This window comes from Numida meleagris, chromosome 1 (genome assembly GCF_002078875.1).
Source record: "Numida meleagris isolate 19003 breed g44 Domestic line chromosome 1, NumMel1.0, whole genome shotgun sequence".
NCBI lineage: Eukaryota > Metazoa > Chordata > Aves > Galliformes > Numididae > Numida > Numida meleagris.
The window spans coordinates 175,519,427-175,541,989 of NC_034409.1; the positions used below are offsets into that span (position 1 = coordinate 175,519,427).

At 37.7% G+C, this 22,563-nt stretch overlaps 1 protein-coding gene and 1 long non-coding RNA gene across 9 annotated transcripts in view; one reads left to right on the forward strand and one right to left on the reverse strand.

The window, feature by feature from the left end:
• SGCG (sarcoglycan gamma) overlaps positions 1 to 22,563 on the reverse strand; it is a 125,992-nt gene that overhangs the window by 61,111 nt on the left and 42,318 nt on the right. For 4 of the 8 annotated variants that reach the window (XM_021379439.1, XM_021379448.1, XM_021379501.1 and 1 more), the window contains one exon: positions 6,663 to 6,860. In XM_021379439.1, coding sequence (XP_021235114.1) covers positions 6,663 to 6,857 — 195 coding nt within the window. In that variant the 5' untranslated portion in view covers positions 6,858 to 6,860. Of the gene's footprint in view, positions 1 to 6,662; positions 6,861 to 20,362; positions 20,525 to 22,563 lie in introns of those variants that run through there. The other 4 variants (XM_021379457.1, XM_021379465.1, XM_021379483.1 and 1 more) reach the window with 2 other exon arrangements.
• On the forward strand, positions 3,357 to 22,521 carry LOC110389314. The gene is made up of 4 exons (XR_002433117.1): positions 3,357 to 3,395; positions 19,404 to 19,568; positions 20,867 to 20,999; positions 21,475 to 22,521. It is a non-coding gene; the product is annotated as an uncharacterized LOC110389314 (long non-coding RNA).

The following is a 22,563-nucleotide window of genomic DNA, read 5'->3' on the forward strand; positions in this document are numbered from 1 at the left end:
CACAGGCTGGGACATGTTGGCTTTGTTGCTATGACAGTCACAGCTGGCTCCTGCTCAGCTTGCAGCCCATCAGCTCCCAGGGTCTTCCTCATGGAGCTGCTTCCTGCCTGGTGGTCTCAGCCTGTGCTGATGCTGGGACCTCATTCTTTCCAGGATCAGGACTTTGCATTTGTCTTTCCAGAACATCATAATGGTGGACCATTCCTTAACATCAGTTCTAGTTTTGAAAGCATTGATTGGTACCTACAACTCGGTGTCATCTGCAAACTTGATGAACATACATTCTGTTACCTCTTCTAAGTCATCATAAAGATGTTAAATAGGAACAGTCTCAGGATAGACCCCTGCAATGTTTATTATAGGCCTCCACATAGGTTTCCATGTAGAATACAATGAAGTAATAACTACCATACAAGCCTTACTGTCCAGCCAATTTTTTTATCCATATGGTTGCCCAGCAACTAGGGCAACTAGGATACAATAACATTGTGGGAGAATGTCAAAAGCCTTGCTAAAGTCAGGTACATTACATCCAGTGCCCTCTCCTCATCTATAAATCCAAACATTTTATCATCAATTGTAATCATAGATTCATACAATGACATTGATCAGTCAGCATTTACCTTTAGTAAATCCATGCTGACTGTCCTCAGTTACCCACTTCTCCTTCATGGACCTTGAAATGTCTTCCACGCCGATGTGCTCCATCATTTTCCAAGGAACTGGAGAGGGACTGAGCACTTGCAATTCCTCAGACTGTCCTCCTGGCCTTTGTTTTTAGGTAGACAAGTGCAACACTTGCTTTCCTCCAATCATCATGCATCTCCCCAGTCTCCTTAACATTTCAAAAATGACAAAGAGTGACTTTGCAAGGGCATCAGAACAGTTCTCTCTGCATCCGTGGATGCAGGCTATCTGATCCCACTGGGTTGTGTAGGCCAAGCTTTGTAGAGTCCTGGAGGAACTTGGTGAAGACTGAGGTAAAGAAAGCAATAAATACCTCAGCCTTGTCTGTGGTCACTAACTTACCTGTCTCATTTGGTAGTGGACATACATTTTCCCTGTTCAGCCTTCTACTACTAATGTAAGAAAACAAGCTCTTAATGTCCTTTTTAAGTCTCATCTAAAGCTGAGCTTTGTCTTCACTGACACAGGAAACCTGACACATTTCCTTGCCCAGACAATGTTTCTTAAGTTCCTCTTGGAAGCCTGTCCCTGCTGTCATCTCTTGCATATTGCTTTTCGCATTGGAACACCATCACAAATACACTCTCTAGCTAAGCCAGGCTGCTTATCTTCCTGAGTTTCAGGATAGATCATTCCTGTACTTGGAGGATACCATCCTTAGCCACCAGTAAGTTTTTATGAGTAATTTTATCCTTCAAATCCTCCACTCTTGGGATTCCATATGTCAGGTCCAAAGATAAACCAAGTCTGCACTACGGAAGTCCAGGATTTGTATTTGCTCTTCTCCTTCCTCACTTCCTTCAGGATTGGGAACTCCACCATTTCAAAAACACTCCTATTGATTACCACATCCCCATACATCCAGCTTGCTCATGAGCAGCAGACTACTGTGTATCACCTTTAGTTGACCCAGCCAGTTATCTATATTTAGAAGTTATCCCGGTCACCATCTAGAAATCTCGACTGCTTTCATCCTGCCATGTTTGTCCTTGTCGGGGCTGTTAAAATTCCTCCTTTTCAGAAGTACCAGACACTTCAGAGTTGCTCATGGGACTCCTAACACCCTAATCCTGTTGCAGTTCCAAATTCCTTAGGATTCTTAATCTCTAAGCTTTTAGGATAGCATTCCTCTGTAGTTCTCAGAAAGCCTCAAAACATAAAAAGTGGAATCTGAAATTTCTATTTCATGCACCATTTTGATCTATTATATCCAAGGGGCAAAAATCTCCAAAACAACAACAAAGAAAAAAATCTCTCAACTTTTTTCAAGCTTTCTAAGTTTCATGCAGAACAATTTACTATTTCACCCTATTAACTATACTCCAGACATAATTATTTAATCTTGTCTTCTCTGAAACAGCTGAATCCATACCTTTCTTCCTTCATTCCCCAAAATAACTTGAGATCCTGTCAACCAAACTCCAGGAGAGAAAATGAAAAAGTGGATGAGTCATATCTGATACTTGCAAATCAATCTGCACAATGTGGTGATGCTCATATACTACATTAATGGAGCATTATGAGAAAATGAATGCGTTCTATCTTCAGGTTGTTCCTTTTCAGCATAGATTTCATGAAATGGAATGAAATTCAGTTCAGTCATGCTTATTTAACTCTGAAGGCCTCTCAAACAATGGAGCTGAGAAAAATCTCACTCTTTCATCATTGTTCTGAACTTCTACAAGGAAATTAAGATCTATTCATCCTGCAGTACATCTGTGTCTAATTCATGTTCTCCTTTATTGGCTTAGCTTGTTTGGCAGCATTTACGGGAGAACCAGTGCGGCTTCACCAAGGGCAAATCCTGACTGACCAACCTGGTGGCTTTTTATGATGGTGGAACTGCATCAATGGACAAGGGAAGAGCCACTGATGTCAACTATCAAATTCAGTAAGGCCTTTGACATGGCACCCCTCAACATCCTTGTCTCCAAATTGGAAAGATATGGACTTGATGTGTGGACTGTTTGGGGGACAAAGAATGGGCTGCACTGTTGAGCCAAGAAAGTGGTGGTAAGTGGTCCAATGTCAGGATGGAGATCAGAGATGAGGGGTGTTCCCCAGGGGTCAGTGCTGGGACCGATACTCTTCAGTATCTTCGTCAGTGACACTGACAGTAGGGTCGACTGCACCCTCAGCAAGTTTGCTGACACCAAGCTGTGGGGTGCGGTCAACACAACAGAGGGAAGGGATGCCATCCAGAGGGTCCTAGACAGGCTCAAGCAGTAGGCCCAAGAGAACCTCATGAGGTTAAATAAATCCAAGTGCAAGGTCTTGCACCTGGGTTGAGGCAACCCCCATTACCAATACAAGTTGGGGGATGAAAGGATTGAGTCCAGCCCAGCTGAAAAAGACATAGGGGTACTGGTGGATGGGAAACTGAACATGAGCCAGCAGTGTGCCCTCGCTACCCAGAAAGCCAGCTGTATCCAGGGCTGCATCCAAAGCAGTGTGGCCAGCAGGGCGAGGGAGTGATCCTGCCCCTCTGCTCTGTGCTGTGAGGCCTCACCTGGAGTACTGCGTCCAGATGTGGAGTCCTCAGTACAGGAGAAACATGGACCTGCTGGAGCGCATCGAGAGGAGGGGCACAAAAATGATCCAAGGGATGGAACACCTCTCTATGAGGTCAGACTGAGAGAGCTGGGGCTGTTCAGCCTGGAGAAGAAAAGGCTCTGGGGAGATCTGAGAGCGGCCTTTCAGTATGTGAGGTATGTGCGAAGGAAGGGAACAGACTCTTTAGCAGGGTCTTTTGTGATAGGACAAGAAGAAATGGTTTACAGCTAAAGAAAGGGAGATTTAGATTGGACATATGGAAGAAAATTTTTACAGTGAAGGTGGTAAGGCACTGGAACAGGTTGCCCAGAGATGTGGTGGAAGACCTGACCCTGGGGACACTCAGGGTCAGGTTGAACGGGGCTTTGAACAATCTCATCGAGCCGTAGGTGTCCCTGTTCATTGCGTCCAGATGTGGAGTCCTCAGTACAGGAGAGACATGGACCTGCTGGAGCGTATCCAGAGGAGGGCAACAAAAATGATACAAGGGATGGAACACCTCTCCTATGAGGCTGAAAGAGCTGGGGCTGTTCAGCCTGGAGAATAGAAGGCTGCAAGGTGACCTGAGAGTGGCCTCTCAGTATCTAAAGCAGAGCTACAGAAAAGAAGGGGACAGACTCTTTAGCAGGCTCTGTGGTGACAGAACAAGGGGAAATGGTTTCACGCTTAAAGAGGGAAGATTTAAGTAAGATATAAGGACAAAGTCTTTTACAGTGAGGGTGGTGAGGCACTGGAACAGGTTGCCCAGAGATGTGGCGGATGCCCCATCCCTGGAGACTTTCGAGGCAAGGCTGGGTCAGGCCCTGGGCAAGCTGATCAAGCTGTGCATGTCCCTGTTCATTGCAGAGGAGATAGACTAGATGACACTTAAAGATTCCTCCAACTCTAAGGATTCTATGATTCTATTTATCACGCTGTCTGGTTTTTGGGGCGTGTCCATGGATTACATCTCTTCCAGAGCCTGCTGAAACTCTGTTCAGTTTTGTTATTATTTTCATCAGTGGACATGGCACTTGGTTTTTCTAAATCCAAAGTACATTATAAAAATATATTTTTAAATACTCGTCATGCTTTTTTTTCTAAATATGTTTATCAACCTGAGAAAGAATATTGCTTTTTTTTCTATTATTCTACAGAGAAACGGTTGTTAAAAATTTATTAGTAGTTAATATTCTGATATTTTTAATGGGGATGACATTTCAATGTATTTTTTAAAATTAGGACTGAATAATTCTAAAGTACTTGCTAAAAATAAAATTCCTATTATTATAATAAAGCATAATAAATAGTCCAATCTCTACATAGTATACCTGTAATACATAATTAACAAATATACATGTATCACCAGATCTAAGAGATGAATATTTGCCAAATAATTGATGACTACATAGGAAAAGTATTTCACAGTTACATTCTACCTCTTCCCAATAATGGAAATGTTAAATTGGATTAATAGGGTATTTATTAATCAACTGATTTCCTAGGTGGTAAATACTTTACAAGGTTGGAACTCAAGAACCATAAAAATCAAGGCGGCATATGTGGGATAAAAGTGGGATAACAATATACTGTTACCCCTCTTTTCCAAACAGTTAACCAAAACTCGGAACCACAACATTTAAAAACATTTGATCATAGTGTTGGTAACTTCTATGATTGTTACCCTCAATTTTTATAAACAGTATTTCCTTAGACACAGGAAAGTACCGTGGAGCTTCAATCACACTTCCTAGATGCTACAGCACTTCTGTGGATGTTATTTCTGGTATCTTCTAAGTTACTTCTCATGTTAACAGATACATCGTACTAAAACAATTTCCCAGTTCTTAATGGTAACACACATAATTTTCTCAAAGATTGCGACATATACACGTACTTGGCACATATATCAGACTTGTTCTAGATCTAAGTTTAATATTTCCCTAGAATTATCCCAGGAAAAGGAGGGCAGTGCAGTTAAGTCACCATTTCACTGGATATATGTCTGGATTACAGATTCTTTAGCAGAGAATCAGGATCAACTTTATAGCCATGGCATGCACAGTCCATCCATCAGAAGAATGTAAGCGTGCCCTTCTTGAGCTGTTATTACAATGCTCTTGTTGCCATGGCATAAGGACATTCAGAAGTTTGACACATTTGGTGCTTTGTTCACAGGTAACTAGTAGGAAATACTGGTTTCTGAAAGTGGAGTTTCTGATGCTATTCTGTTAGTCCTCACTATGCTAGAGAATACCCAGTTTCAGACAGAGAATCCAAAGCAACAGAAAACACATTTAAAAACTGCTTAAAAATATAAATCTCAGCCACACAGAAAACTTTTTAACAATTATTCATGCTCTTTGTGATTCATGATGTGCAGGCACTAAGTGCTCATCTTCCATATGAACTGCCTAACAGAAAAATTATATGTGATCTAAGATGTTCCACACTGTAATCTGTATGGCAGTAACAGTGCTGAAAAGAATTTATGTGGGGGAAGAAACTAGAGGGGAATTCAAGCAGCAGTAATGTATCTGTAAGTAGCACTTAAAATTAACCTACTTTCGTTATAGCAAGAGAGTGTAGAGTATAGAAATGGTTCTAAGAAGATAAAATACCCTTCATTTAGTGACAGAAGCGTAATAATGATAGATAATGGGAATTTTCTCCACAACATTCTTTCTTCAGCGGCAGGGGCAGAGCTGTAAGGATTTACTATTATTGTTTTTCTTGTAACAAGCCTATTCATATCATCTGTGCATCACAACTCTATGTTAGGGACAAATTAGCTCAGCTTCAATATTCAGTGATGCGTTTTATTGCATTCTGACTAAAGCTACATCTTGCAGACTTCTGTAAGTTACCCTTCAATTGACAACACCCAAAATTACATTATAAATATTAAAACATATATGACAGTGGAAAATTATTACATTTATTCCTGAATAATACATCTGCTTAGCCTCAGGCATGACGTAGTAATAATTACCTCTGAGCTTTAATTAATTGGTCAAATAAATTGTTAAATGTTGGATGCTGATACATAGGAGAAGGAAACTAAGAAAAAAAACAGCATCTATGAGAGAAAAATTACAGCACATGTATTTATAAAATATAAACTAAACAGAGACTGTGAGACAACAGTAAAATACATTTGTCTTCACAGTGATTAGAATCCACTTCAATAAAAGGTACCAATAACCTCAATAATTTAAAAGGTTATTACTAATACAGAAATTACAGATATGTATGTTCAAAGATAGACCATGTGTGTATTTATATGTATATATCAGCCAAAGTACAAATTACAGTTGGGAAGGAAGAAAAAAGAACCATCTATTGCACACAGAAAAGCCAATGTACATGTGAAATAAGGGGAGTGGTGAGGCAGGAAAAAGAAGAGAGTATGAAAATAATGGGAAATTAATAAGGACACTTACTGGAGAAAACCACATTACTTTAAGAATCCAAATTGTCAAAGAAAAATTCACAACTAGGATGATCAGCAGGAGAAGAACAAACAGATAGAGGCAACGCTTTCTCCAACCATAAATTCCAATTTTGTAGACATATTCGTTCTTTGGCCTCTCTAGGCTGGTGCCTGGTGTTGTTGTAGTGTATTGTTCACGTACCATCTGCTATGTAAAGAAAAAAAAGAGACTGCTTAGTTATTTGAGTTAAATTAAATATACATATGTAAAAAAAAAAGGAAAATATTAAGATTTAATTGTACTAGCAAGTTACTATAAACTCTTATGATTTTAGCTGGAAAGTATTTTCATCATATCTCATTCAAATTAAAGATATAACTTTTTGGTATAGTCAATATAATGCTTCAATACATGAACTGTATCAATTATTCTTTTCAGAAGGCTCAAATTTATTTTATCCTATATAGTATGCTAACAGTTTCCTCTACTTTTTTCTAACAGTCTGATTCTTCCTTCACAAAAATTTTAATAGGATCTAATCTACAGCTCATAGGACAAAATTATTGCACTGTAACAATGCTGCTAGACTTGGTAGAGGTGTCTTGACAAGTTCAGGTTTAAAAACGCTTCTACATATTCTTTCCAGTTATATCATCAGTAAAAACATTACTTAGATTATTTATACAACTTCTTCCACTGCGTATTACAGGTCTTATTTTCTGAATTTAAAGAAATCTTACCAGACTGCACTTCCTTAAGACATGGGGATATTTACTAATTTCCACCTCTCCAGCACAGAGATCACCAAGAATTCAAAAAATTCATTAAAACTTGCATTTCAGACACAAGAATAAAATCTCAGCAGCTGAAGCTGCTTATCAAGAACAGCAGTGGGTAACATCTGTCTCATTTCCACTGCTATAAAATGAAGAAAAAACAACAAAAAAAACCTCACAACAAACAACCATGGAAATCCAAAAGAAAACAGGTATTTAAAGTACTTCCTATGAGCTACGTATATTCACAGGCACTGTGCATCCAAAAAGCAGTCAGCTTTTCTACAGTGTAATGTTCCTAGATGAGAGTGCCTTCAGATAGGTTCCACACGAGCTCTCCTCTCAATTCAGAACTTACTCCTGGGAATTAGATCACTGTGCTCTGCACACAGAGTTTTCAAAACGTGATTAAATTACATCCTTGCTCTGCTGCTGAATTATTCTAAGTCACAGAAGAGGCTCCTTCAGGTCTCCTGCAGAGTCATCCTATGTCTGTAACATGTGGCTCTCAATACTGACCCCCAACTTTAAGAAACACGTCATTTTTTGTTTCTAGAGCTTCCTATCATGCTACAAACAAGAGAATATATGTTTACAATTAAACAGAAGCCTACGTACTATCTGTACATATGCAGTGTTCATCTTATTTCTGCATTTACATTAAAAAATCTTTCAAAAGCTATAATCTGCTGTTTATTCATAATAAAAATGAGACTTGATCATCAGCAGTCCATAATGTAACTGTGCTAAAGCAATGGTCTCATTAATTTGTTGCTGTTATCAGTCCCAGCTGCTCATGATACTGTGCAGACGAATGTTTTCTTCTGTGTAAAATACTGAAGATGGTATAATGACGTATTAGTGGAGAATAACAGATTCTGAAATAACTTATTCTAACATTACTGCAAAACAATTCAGATTTACAAGATGGCATTAATACTCACTGTGTGAACAGCATTTGCTTAAAACTAGCACATTGTATTTTCCTGTTCTGTGCACTGTTCAAGCACCTTGTACTGATTATAAGATGCTGTCTATATATGAGTTACTATTTCTTTGAGGTTGTCCAGCTAATCACTATATAACAAATCAAGTCACTAACACAGATGTAGCTTTCTATTTTAAGTCTAATTTACCATTCTCTGCCAACTGAGACAAACTGGGACAATTACACATATGATAGACTTCACAACATACTTAGAAAAACTTTTTTTCCTTTGCATTCATGTAAATCTCTCTTGAAAACTTACAGCATAGGATGCATTAACTGCTAACTTCTGACAAAAACAGATATACTTGGAAAAATAACTTGCAGAGTTTTTGCTCAGATACAGTATCATACAACTGCCTAATATGTTAACACTGCAGATCCTCTGAGTCTCTTACTGTTTCCTTTAGTACACACACATGGTAAATGTCAGTATAACAAGAAACAAGATGGATGACAGCTACAGAAATTCCATAGTAACAGAAATTCTCTTCACAAGACAGACTGCTTGTGGTTTTGAGGAGAAAAAAACCATCATCTTCTAAGAATACTTATAGGGTTATTTCAGTAGGGCTGTAGGAAAAGGGATCTTTCTTCAGAAACTGCACAATCCCATGAAGTTAGCTGAACTTTCAGAAAGTCTTTAGGTGGAGCACCTAGGCTTTTCCTTTGTGTGGCTGTTCCCTACATCTTTAAGATAAATTTCTCAGTAGAAACATAATTTGATAAAGAATAAATTAATTATCAGGTATTCGTATTCTTATGTCAGTCTTACCACAGTGGTCTCTGAGGTTGGGATTCATCTCACCATGAAATATCAACAGTTTAGTACCTGAGCCAGCCAACTTGGACTCTTTTTATGGTCAATAAGATAAATCCACCCCTGCTAGGAATTTTTTAACTGAATTATTTTAGATCCGTATTTTAGACATCCAATGATCTGCAGCTGAAATGTGATTAACTTTTCTGCATAAAAAGAGAAATAAAGAGTGCCTGGGATGACTTGTTCATATCCGCACACCTACGCACTTTAGACGTAAGCATTTGGTCAAATTAATTGCAACAGGAATGATTTCCAGAAGCATTTAATTTAACAAGAAGATAGGACTCTTTGGATTCCTGTTTTCCTCAGTTCCATTTTCACTCTGTCGTAGAATGTGTATTGTATGAGTGGAGGGTTTTTATACATAATCTATTATGTACTGCTGTTTAATGAGGCAAGGTTAAAATCCATTATGCATTTCACCAAAAAACTATGAGTTTTGTGATTGCTTTCAGCCCTTCAGAAATTCCACAGGGGACATCTCCCAGTGCAGATTTGGTCCCTGCACAAATTGTTTTGTCTTGACAGAAAATGGTTCCACTGCTCCTGTGCATTAGTACTGCTGGAAATTGCTTTGGTCCTAACAAATGGATAGTGCTGGCCTTGGCAATGGCCTGCTTTGAAAAACATATAACTTTTCTAATTAATATGTTTCATGATTTCTAAGAGAATTAGTAGCCCAGTAACAAGCAATTAAAGGTGAAATTCTACAAGAATTTATACTCTTGGACTTTCTTTTCTGGAGGAATCAACAACTCTGAGTTTTGTAATGGATGGTGGTATTACTGATTTTTAAGAGAAGAAATTACATAGAATAATCTTAGATTTGCTTGGAGAAATCAAAGAGAAATTCTGTTATAGCCTGGAGCTGTTTTAAGAAGCTGGACTGAAAGGAAAAGCCCTAAACAGGGAGATCTCATAGCTGTCTGGTTAAGTCTGTTATTTGAAAATGTTGCATGTAGCACACAAAATTCGTGCCTGTGGGAGCACATTTGTAAGATGCTGACGAAATAGCTGCATATTCTTTACACTATGATACTAAAACTGTCCTCGGGAAATGTACAGCCATGAAAGAACATTTCCTTGAATCTATTCCATTCTTTTACAAAGCTAGATTTGGAGACTAGCCTCTGTGATTACCATGATGCAGAGGCCCAGGAATCCAGGACTTTTTTAACATTAATATTTAGATATTGAAAGACCGCCCACCACTAATATTACTGTTGCCTTTAGGTCAGTTTGGGCCTCAAGTTCAAAAGCTATTCCACCAGCTCTGGAATATTTAATGAAGACAGGGTTTTGGATTTGCAAACTTGACAGTAAGCCTGCTTGAGAGAGCAAGCATGAGTTAAGTCACATTATTTTCAGGAATTAGTTATGTGTAGCGATTACTAGAAGACAAAATACTGTTTTAATTGAAATAAGAAATCCCAGTGCTTTTTTTTTTGTTGTTTTTGTGGTTTTTTTTTTAATTTGAATTGAAAAAAAAAGTTAAAAAAAAAAAGGTATGTAGTGACAGGACAAGGGGAAATGGCTTTAAACTGGTAGAGGGTAGATTTAGACTAGATATTAGGAAGAAATTCTTCACTGTGAGGGTGGAACAAGTTGCCCAGAGAGGTTGTGGATGCCCCCTCCCTGGAGGTGTTAATGGCCAAGCTGGATGGGGCTTTGAGCAACCTAGTCTAGAGGGAGGTGTCCTTGCCTATAGCAAGGCATTGGAGCTACATGATCTCTAAGGTCCCTTCCAACCCAAACCATTCTATTATTCTATGATCTGTATTAATAAAGTACTTTGTCATTCTGTCATTCAGCAACCAATAATAATAAGCACTTGGAAAGCAAAATTTTAAATATAAAACTACTTCAGTTTACTAATACAGTAAACAAATATAATTCTATTGATAATTATACAATTATTAGCATTTTATATCTTTGGACTGTCTGTAACCTTACTGGGACTTTCAGCAAGGAGAGGAAAAGCTTAGCACTCAAGATTCCTTTTAAAATCAGAGTTAAGAAGAACTGGTGAAGTCTCGTGAACAAATTTGCAGCACTGATGCTCATACTATACGCATTCTTTTTAAAAAAAAAAACCTCAGTCATTGGAGCTTCTCCTCTTTTTACATGAAGCATATTTTTCACATGCAAGAAGACTACGTGTGTGAGGCTGAAAGAGGGGATAGAGTACAAAACTAAAATAATTAGTAGAAAGACCATCTGAATCATTTTAACCTTTCCCAAATTCTTTTGTCATTATAAACAAACTGTAAAGTGAAATAAAACCACATGTCAACTCAGGCAAGCGAGAACTATTTTACAGTCTGCATAAAGTATCTTTATGGAACATTATCTTCATTAAAGCTTTTATATAACACATCAGGGTAGATGTGTATTATTATATAGCATGAACATCAGAAGTACATTAAGAGTGACTTCACAATTTGGTGGCATTCAGGCATGCAATAAAAGGCATTCTACTGCCTTTGTGGGGACAGAAAAATTTCCTGATCAAGCAATACAAATAGCTTAGTGCTGCTGTAGCATTTTCCTTCCAGACGAAAAACCTGTCATTGACAGAAAAAGTAGGAGTGATCAGGAACTTTTGGAACCCACATGGAAATGCTTCCAATTCAAATTCAGACAGATAGGGAAACTCAAACTCTCATGACCAGATGAAAGGTTTCTAATTCCTTTCAAACTTCTCTCATTCCAACAACATGTATTATAATCTTACCTGGCTTTGATTTGCTATGATTATATATATGTAGTATTATATGGTATATTAGTTTGAATTGAAAACTAATGTCACCAACTTGAAAGAGCTGGATCCCTGATGCATAATTTGTGGAAATGGGCAGAGAAATTCACGTGGCCTACTTAACTGTTTTCAGACCTTGCAGTGAAAATGTACGTAATAACCTTGAGAAGGTTATAATTAACAGCTTTGTACTGCTGTAATAGATGAAAGGTAGTCACTGACAGCATAGGATGATGGGCTATATTAAAAATTATTATTTGTTGAATATCGGTGTACTTTTCAATATCACTAACAGTAAAAATATTTTTAAATTTTTTAGTTTTTCCATTTTATTTATTTTTCCTCCCTTAATATAGTCTCCAAACATTAATTAAATCTGAAAAAATCATTGTCATACTTCATTCAGTACCAGAAGACCAAGCAAGACTAGACAGATGTAATTTAAGAAAAAGATTTCTTTTTCTTTTCAAGTTCTAAAATACTGTTTGGATTCCTCTACTGTGTTTTTACATTTGACCTAATGGAGTTTTTATCTTTGTTTTCCCCATGTGATACAACGAATGTGTTATTACTTCTAATAACTTCTCTTGCACTTACACTTAGCTATTCTGGTTTACCCTCTTGGTTCATCCAAACGTCTTTTTAGTATGTATTTACCATGAGAATCCAACACAATATTTTGAAATAGTCACCATGCAAAATTTTGCTTCCTTTTAACAGACTGCTTCCTCTTTATGTAATGTCCCTTTTTAAAGTTAAGAACAATGGTTAAGATTCTTTGGCTCTGGCTGCTCCATCAAAGACATCTGCTCTAACATAAACATTGTTGTTGTTTCAATACACCCCTTGACAACAATATGAAAGAAACTCTGTGCATTGATCAGAACCAAGTCAGGAAATGACTCTGCTTCTTGATACACTGCTCCTGAAAACAGTCACTGATGGGACTGGAAACTGTAGTCTGATTATTGGACTTACAACATTTATAACATGGATGTAAAAGAAAAAAATGTTTTCTTCTCTTATCATTTCTGCTCTACTACAGCAAACTCTGGTAAGATCACTGGCATCGTAGCCTTGAATATTATTATTTAGTTTTAATTAACTATTTATTAAATAAATAATGACTAATAATGATCATATTAATATATCCAACAATAACACAACATGAATATCATATTCATATTATTAATGATACCATTATTATTCTATTCAGCTCACACAATTCAAGCTATGAGGAATTTATCTAATTGATATAATTGCTTTATCAATCTGCCTTGAAGCCAGCTTCTGTGAACACACTACTACTTGCATGTCCCATTCCGTATTTCCCATATGCTTTTATCTTAGTGTTACCCAATGATATTTTTCAGTTACATTTTTAATACGACTATTAAACTTCATTTAGTTTCTTAGCTTAAAGCAAAGCATTTTAATTATTCTATCTTATTTTGAAGCTACAGAAACATGTATAGCTTTCCTTTATTTCTCATTCTTCTACACAATTTCATACTGTCATCTTATGTTTTATTCTATAGATGGGGATATGTGGTTTTTCTGACTTCTCTCTTCATATCACACCAAAATGTGTTCCTCTGCATTTGTCAGCTTTCCCTCAGTCTTGTTTAAAAAGCTCTAACCTTTTTAAAGTATCATACACCTGGTTCCGTTTCTGTTAAAATGAAAATGCCATTCCTGTTACTCATACCTTCTATTCCGCCTTAATCATGTTCTTTCTGCATGGCCTTGCACCGAGGAGTAAAAATATTTAAAAGATTGGAAGTCCTGGTCTTCAATTACCCATTTATTAGTCTAAACTTTTCTCCCAGAACCTACTAACTAGCTTTCTAGACTCAGTAAATTCAGTCTTTCTCTCAATTTCAAGGTCATAGACTTGCATGTTCTCCTGGGTCTTGCTAACTGAATCAGCAGTTTTCCACAAAACACTGTTGCCTTCCTTTACCTATCAAATACATAAAGTAAGGTTTCTTAAATATTGATAGAAGGTACAAATTATCATATAGGTCCTCAGCTTGCCTCCAAGTTACTTGCTGAACAGCAGCAGAAACTACTTTTGATGAAGATTCCCCGGTCTTGCATACCGTGCTGGAATTACTAGTGTTACGGATACATTCACAGTCAAGAAATGTTCTACCTTCTTCCATCCTCGTAAAAATTTTGAATATATGAATCCAACATATCTGCAATCCAACTGCAGTAGTTGGATTTGGTTAAGAAAGGAAAAACAAAGTGATAAATTAACTAGCTACTATGGAGATAGTTTAAAATGTGGTTTAAAATGTTGCAGTCATAGAGGAATATTTTACTACTATTCACTTAACTAAGATTTTACGCTTAATGAGATGTTCTGCCTCTAGCATATAAATATACTGCATTTCCTGGGCGTGCAGGAAGTTTCGTTCTACTTAAATGTTGCTAACATATGTAGATGAGAAAGTGGTGATTTCCAGTTTAATATAACAATTTAATTTTTTTCAACATGATAAAATTTCTGCAACTCTCCCAACGTACAGACACACTTCAGGACTGTAATAATTAAGTCTGCTGTCTATCCCAAGATGCAGCTTAGTTTAACATCTTTGATGCTTGCCAGAGTTTTTGTAGGGAGGCAACTTGTTTCTGTGAATGCTGACTCCAGTAGCAAGCTGTCTAGGATGTTAAGAGGTTAGAAAAATGAACAGGTCAGCTAAGATAGAATATGCAGAACTTCCATCACATCACCCTATTTCTTTCTCCAGTCCTAATAGGGAACTACTTGAAGTTTCTTATACTGTCTTGCAAATTGATCTGGAAGAGGATTAAGTCATCCAGCTCTCAGTAACTGATAAGCACGCAGAAACATTGCAGAGGGGACTCTGGTCTCAGTAATAGGTGTTAAGCCTTGCGGGGCTTCTTAGTGTAACCTTCCCTTCCTCTTAAATGAAGGAGGGAGAAACCAAAGATCTACACTTGCTCGCCTAAGATGCTTACACACTGGCACAGTCTCACTGTTGGGAATTCTCCACCTGTGCAGATTCTATAAATATACACTCTTTTACAACTTGCTGGCCACTCCATGATTTATTTTAGTAGTATTTGTAAATGACTGTTTACATGGGTTTATAGTGATAGGACAAGGGGGAATGGTTTTAAACTAAGTCAGGGGAGATTTAGGTTAGATTAGGAGGAAGTTTTTCACTCAGAGGGTGGTGATGCACTGGAACAGGTTGCCCAGAGAGATTGTGGATGCCCCATCCTTGGAGGCATTCAAGGCCAGGCTGGACGTGGCTCTGGGCAGCCTAGTCTAGTGGTTGGCGACCCTGCACTCAGCAGAGGGGTTGAAACTCGATGACCTCTGAGGTCCTTTTCAACCCAGGCCATTCCATGATTCTGTGATTCTATTTTATTCTACTTAGCTCAGGGTACAACAATACTTCAGCTGAAAATGAATTCCAGAGAACTCCAGAACTTGAAATTGCTTTCAGATCTTCCAGCCACATACAGCCGCATACCTTGGGTTCAGAAGTCACCAAAGGCTATTAGTGGCGAGAACACTGTCAATTCCAATGCCATAACATTCATCCTTCATCACCTGACTTGGTGCACTGCTACCCCTTCCCACATCCCTTTCCTATATCTGTTGCTGAAAATGATGAACAAGTCAAGAAGGAAAGAAAAGACTAATTACTATTTAAGAATTCTGCTGAAGGATAAGGAAGTACAGTCTGAGGAGCATACTGGACGGCTTAGAGTGTAAGAGGGAAAGGCAACTCCCACTGCTTGTGCTGAGAAGGGAAGCCTAAAGCACAGTGGAGATTTTCCCTTTATAGTGGAGACATACTTCAGGAATACCAGCCTGAAAATAAAACACAGCAATTCACCTACATTTATTATTTTAGATGATAGTTCTTGTAGGGTTCTGCACCTCAGCAATGCCTGACAAATATAAGAATGAATCAAAAGAGGATGATTATACATCCCCTTTTCATCCCTTTTTCTCATGAATAAAGGAAAGTAAGAATGAGAGGAAATAAGAATTAAATATAAATGCAGAAAATGTTACTATTAAAAAAAACTTACTTGGTAGCAGTAATAATCCTATATTCTGTAATTAAAACATCACTTGTACTCTTGAATGATAAATAATGCATTATAGACTCTTAAAAATCCTTCAGTAATAAAATCTCCTTTTTAACCAATAAACAGAGTATTCTGAGATAAGTTACAAAATAAACACAATGAAAAAAAAAACACCTAAATGAAATGAAAGAACAAGTAACACCACAGTTAAATCCAACCCTGATGCTGAGAGGAACAGACAAGTCTTTAAATGATAAATTTAAGCTCTGCAGCACCTATCTCAAGACAGATGAAAGGAAAAAGGCAAGGAATACAGAGAGCTAACATGTCCTTAAGAGAAACAGCACACACAGCAGCCACTGAGGCTGGCAGAATCTCACTTCTCCCTCACCTTACAAGTTAATAAAAATCCTGTCTTTATGGAAAATAAGAACAGTGCTCATTTAGTCTACTGTGTAAATGGCTTTCTCACTAAAAAGGAAAAACAAAATTAAAAGCTCAAGGATGACTTGAGGATTTAATACATTTTCCATCTATAAATAACAAAATGACAGTCCTTACAAGACTATAAATTACACTGAGAACTGAATACTGCATGCTCTCTTATTCTGATCATTTGATCTTCCCAGGTATCACAAAGCTTTTCTTCGGGCCCTTTGGGGTGTTATTCTTTGCAAGTAATACAGCTTTACAGTGTGATCTGGGTATTAGCTGACACTCCATGAAGAGAAACAGACAGGAGATAGCTGGCAAAATTACCGAACTTTTACTACAATCTCACTGAGGTCATTTTTGTTCACTAGGATTTTAGTTCTTTTAGTCAGTGACAGCTAAATTATTCTCTTATTCAGAACACACATGTATGCAACGCAGATAAGGTCTTTCTCTTCGGTCCTTATTACGGTAACTCATTGGAACAGACTAGCATTGAATTCTTAGATTAGTTTGCAAGTAATGTGGTAAGCAACATTCTGAATAAGATAATGAATTATAGAATTTTCTGTAACTTTGGATATGTAAAATCAAACAACTGTTTTAACTATTAGAAAAAAAAACAACATGTGATACTTACAATCTGTAGCATCTAATTTATGTTCTTCTAACATCTGGCATATCCCAGGCATCCAATTTAAATCATTAAAATGCAAGCCTGCATGAGGCACTAATAAAAATCTGCACCAGAGGAGGTGACATACTGTTGCTGCCATCCCTGCAATTTTATGATGTTGGCCCATGACGTCAGAGGCAGACGGTGGTGGTATGGCAGCAGAGTTGAAACTTGCCATCAGTATTCTGTTACACTTTGTTGCTGTGTGACAGGTGGCAGCAGAGGGGCAGTCTGACACAATGGCATTTGACATGGAAGCATGTATGGAGCAAAGGTGTGTCATAGAGTTCCTCCATGCAGACAAAAAGCCAGCCACTGACATTCACTAACACATGTTGAACGTTTAGGGAGACTGAACAGTGGGTGTGAGCACAGTGAGGCGGTTGGTGGTGCGTTTCAGCAGTGGTGACAGCGCCAGCGGGTCACCACTGCTGGTGCAGATCTTTCTGAGAAAAAGAAAGATGCTTTCATGGTTGGTGAAAACACCTATTTAATGGTGGTGACTATGTTTAAAACTAGTGTTCTGTAGCTGAGAATTTGCTCTATGAAATAGTGTTCTTGTGCTCTTTGTATCTGTTGTAGTTTCCATGGAAATAAATAGGAGGCATTACTTGTGGAGCAATCTACGTACATTTCCAATACTAGAGTTCAAGGTGATCTGATATTTGTTCTCTCAGACTATTACTTTTGTATTTTGATACTGAAGTTATTTACAAAATGAATGCAGTTGTTTATAACAAGCCTTTAAGTGTAGAAGAAAGAATTCAGGTATTTCACCTGTAACAAAATCGCTAAAGCCCAGGATACTTGCACTGAAGCACAAGTGAACTTTGTAGTCCAACAGCCAGCAGTTTCTGAACTACACAGAATAAAATATTATTTGCCAGGAACACAACTAGCTCACAAGACCCCTCTATCCTAGGAAAACTGACGTTTAAAACTGAGCCATCTGATTGACTGGTTGGCAACAATGTCCACGGCAGAGGGCTGGAACTAGATGATCTTTAAGGTCCCTTCTAACCTAAGCCATTCTACAATTCTGTGATGTACTTAGAGACCTAAGAAGGTGACAGTAGTAATTCTTCCCCTGCCAGTCTCCTGTTCTCTGCTTGAAGCCAACCATCATAACATCCACACGGAATGGAAAGGGCTTTTATAAACATTCTTAGCAGACAACTAACATTGCAGTTGTTTTACTATTAATTTATTTATTAATAAGTGATAGTAAGGATGTGGCTACTCTGTTTAAGAGAATAAGAGCATTTAATAGTATGGATGCTAGACAACCCTTTGACTCTTACAGAGGCATTTGTGAATTTGTAGTACAGATCTAGCTCTCAACTTGGGTTTAACTTTTAGTTACTTGACTTTGGTACCTTTAGAATGCCCCACTCTTTCAATTTCAGTTTTATGTAACTTCCTAGATCAACAAACAAACAAACGAAACAAAAAAAAGAACAACAACAAATAATACAGCATACTATTCACATGAAACTGACTCAACTGCACAGTTCTACTCTTTAGGTCTAGAACTTGAATCTTGGTAAAACTGTTGGCTGTACTGGATTTTATTCTTTTATGTGGACCTGGATGAGGGAAGAATCAGACACTGTACCAGAGCACTTCCTATTTACTTTATTTATAGTTGGATGGTGATAATGCTAAGGAACCCCAGATTTCCTTCTGAGTACTGAGTGGGAGTGTTGTATATGTCCCAGACACCAGATCAGCTCTTCTCCAGTAAAGCTGTGCTTACCTCTGTTGTTTTTCCCATGCAATTATTTCAATTTTTTAATTATTTCAGACATTATCCTTTGCAATCTGCTGCATTACTCCCAGGTTTTGTTGATTTTCCTCTACTTACTGTCTTACCATCTTCCTTTCTTCTCTTACACAATCTCAGTCTTCTCATGTCTTCTTTGACTCTTCTTCCCCTTTGGTCCCGATTACTACGCTCAACTTAGTTGTCCAACTACTCCATGTTTATCTTTATTTCTTAATGTGTCTCCTCTCCCTCTGTCTCTTTAACCTTTAAATTTATTGATAATTCCAGCCCTTCTGACACATCTAGCGTTTCTCCCAGATCCAATACTCTTGGATGACTAGAATCAGCCCTTGCTTCTTTGAGGAGCCTGTCTTTACATACATCTTTCCTCTCTTTGTTTGGCTTTTGCTCCCTCTGCTTTTAAATCAAGTCTTCTTCCATCTTCCCTACAGACACCAGCAGAGATATAGGAAAACACCCTATTGAGAGCATAGATTCTTATGAAAGAAAGGACCTCAGCTCTCATCTCCACTTCCAGACGCAAACCTATTACAGGGAAAACTGTGCTTTATCTCTGTGAGCAGAACTTGCAAAACTTGCTGAAACATTTCTCTCAGGTATGCTGAACTGTGATCTTATGGGTTGAAAGAAAGTTCACACAGATTTTCACAGAGTATAAAATGCATACTTGCTTTGGTGCATGCTGTCATCCATTTGCTGACATTTTTTGTGCTAAGAATTCCCCTACCTTACATCTAGAACAGTAAACCTGCCAGGGTTAAGGCACACACTGTGGATATTGGTAGGTTCAGCTGACAGCAAAGCCTCCTGGAATGGCTCAGCCTTTGCCACCTGGCACCCTGCCAAGCATGGCCAGGGCCACTTTTTGACCACTTTGTGGGGACAGTACAGATGAGCGCTCCAAAAAGAGCACTGTGTTTTTCTGGGGATGAAAATTAGTTGCACAGATGCAAGCTGTGTCATGCCATTTGCCTTCAAAGCTGAGGATTAGCCTTTGCTAGCACATATGTGGCTTATTCCAAACAAACAGATGAAATTCAGCTATGAACAAGTGAATACTGTCCTTATTGTCCACTTCAGAAACTATTTCTCCCTCATTGGTTTGTGTTAACAAGAGCTTGTGATAACATTTAAGTGGTATTAATTAAATACATTGAATTGAATAGTAAGAAGTTCCAAAACGGTAAGCAGCAATTATTCTCCTATATTGAATAAATTCAATGGACATCTCAGTAACTTTCTTTTGAGGAGATTACCAAGATTATGAAAGCCCTGCGTGGTGAACAAGAATGCCATCTGTTACACAGTTATAAATCCACTCCTCAGAAGAATGTTCCTGACTCTGTAAAAGGGAATAATCAATCATCTGAAATAGGAAAAGTTTTATCACCTTGTGACAGTCCAGAGGAAGTGAACTGTTGTGCGTGACGTGGTAGTTTCATCAGGCTGTGCAGCCTGGCAAACAATTTGACATTTCAGATGTTTCATGACATTCAAATTCTTACTTTCCATACCATATTTTCACACCACAATTTGTTGCACCTGAAAAAGCTCTACATTCAGACCTGTAAGAAAGTGCCAGACACAAAAATAAGGAAATGTGAGTCTGCCATTCATCTCCAGACAGCTCTATGGAACTATTTCTGTATTCTCACTTATCTATTAAAATCTCTGCTGTCCTCCAGAGAAAATCTCTTGCAGTTGTATTTATAGTATCATTAGTAAGTCTTAAAAACTACAACAACTACAGAAAATACCTATTTTTAAGAAATTATGTTCGTTCTTTAAGCAAGACTATGTGACTTTGAGTGACAATGGAACGAGCCCATAGTACCTCTAGAAGTTCAAACTCATTCCTAACCTGGGCTATTAACTAGAATTCTGACTACTTTAGGGTGGCTTGCATGTCTTTGGGTATCACCGGCATTAAGAAGCTTATTTGCGTATCTGACAAAATGGATGCATCCCATGCAAAATTAAACTTTACAGACAAAATCTGTAGTTTGTTACTCTCAGCTGCAGTGAAGGTAAGTTTTTTGTGTACAATATAATTTTGTTTCTTAAGGACAAAGACTACTATATGAAAACAAGAATTGTTTTTGGCCTTTCAGTTTTCCTTTAATGGAAACAACACCAGGAATCTCAAAGCACTGGCAGGCACAAGCATTTTCATGTCTTTTTTTCAGTCATTTGTTATTCTTTTTCTGGTTAGTTATATACTGGAGGAAAGTGGGACAGATGTGCCAGAATCACAAAGAGAACTCAATGCCTGGGGTCCAGGGCTGGGGGAGGAATGGGGAGATTTTGGCTAAGGGTTCTGAATATCCTGAAAGGCTGGAAGTTCTTTACAAATGTGAAGAAAAGGAAAGCACCCTCTGTTGAAGACAAATTATTAAAGAATGTCTGCTGTCATCCTCTCATGTGGATCTCTACCAAACAAAAATTTTTAGAAACTTTTAAAAATTCTTAAAAAAAATTCATTTATGTGTTTTTGTTTTCTAGGTGTGGGATCCTTTCTGTGACACAACAATAATCACCATCATGCCCAAAATGAGTCTTGCAGAAATACTGTTCTCATTATAACTTCTGCCTTACAAGAAGCTGAGCTTTCAGGAAAAGTCCTTTAACATTATCTTTAATATTGTTCTCAGGAGAAGTACTTCATGTCCTCTGTGTTGGAAGAGGCACTGCCTGTGACAGCATAAAGAAACGGCTCTATTTAAATACATAAAAGCATATGAATTGGCGTAACTTTTTCTCTTTTTCCTGTGCTTGCTTCTGCTTTTCTGAAGATACTAACTACTTCCAGGAAGAATGCTGCTGTCTCTTCAGAGGCATACTTCCAGTTCATACAGCAGACTTAAGTACAGAGACAAAACAGAAACAAACACAGGTAACTCCATTCTCCAGTGCAGTCCATTGTTGGGTGAGGACCTTGAAAAGTTGTGCATTTAGCCCTGTTAAATGATTACACATATTAACTGGAGATATAACGCTCTTCTGTGAATCTTTTTTGAATAGTGAGGTGAAAATATATTGGAAAAAAAACAACAATGGAACTAGATACAGAGGCTAGAGATGAAAATGAGCCCCCATGTCTCCCCTTCCTAACTTCAGTGATTCATCACAGATAGGATTTCAAAAATCTGAAAGAATTATTTGGTGTTTAATCTAGAAAGTCTTAATTGTGCCTTTTTTGAAAAGACATATGTAACTAAACTGCAAATTTGAAATTCACTTCCCTTTTCAACAGTGAGGTAAGCAAGATGCATTCCTATTTATGCTACTTCATGACATATTTTAAATGTCTTCCCTTTTCTGATGAATTTTTTGTGTCAGAGAACACTAACTGATGTGCTGCATTTGCACAGCAGTCCTCAACATAACCATGCTACTACAACATTTTTATTTACACAGGAGAAAACAGATTCATTTAAATGTGTATTAGACACATAAGGAAATCATCAGAACACACGTACAGCAGAAGCCTTTTTAGGCGATGCTGACTTCAAATGTTTAGGCAGAAACTGTGACAAAGCAGTAATGCAAAAACACAGCAGATGAAGAACATAGTAATATGTATAAATACTT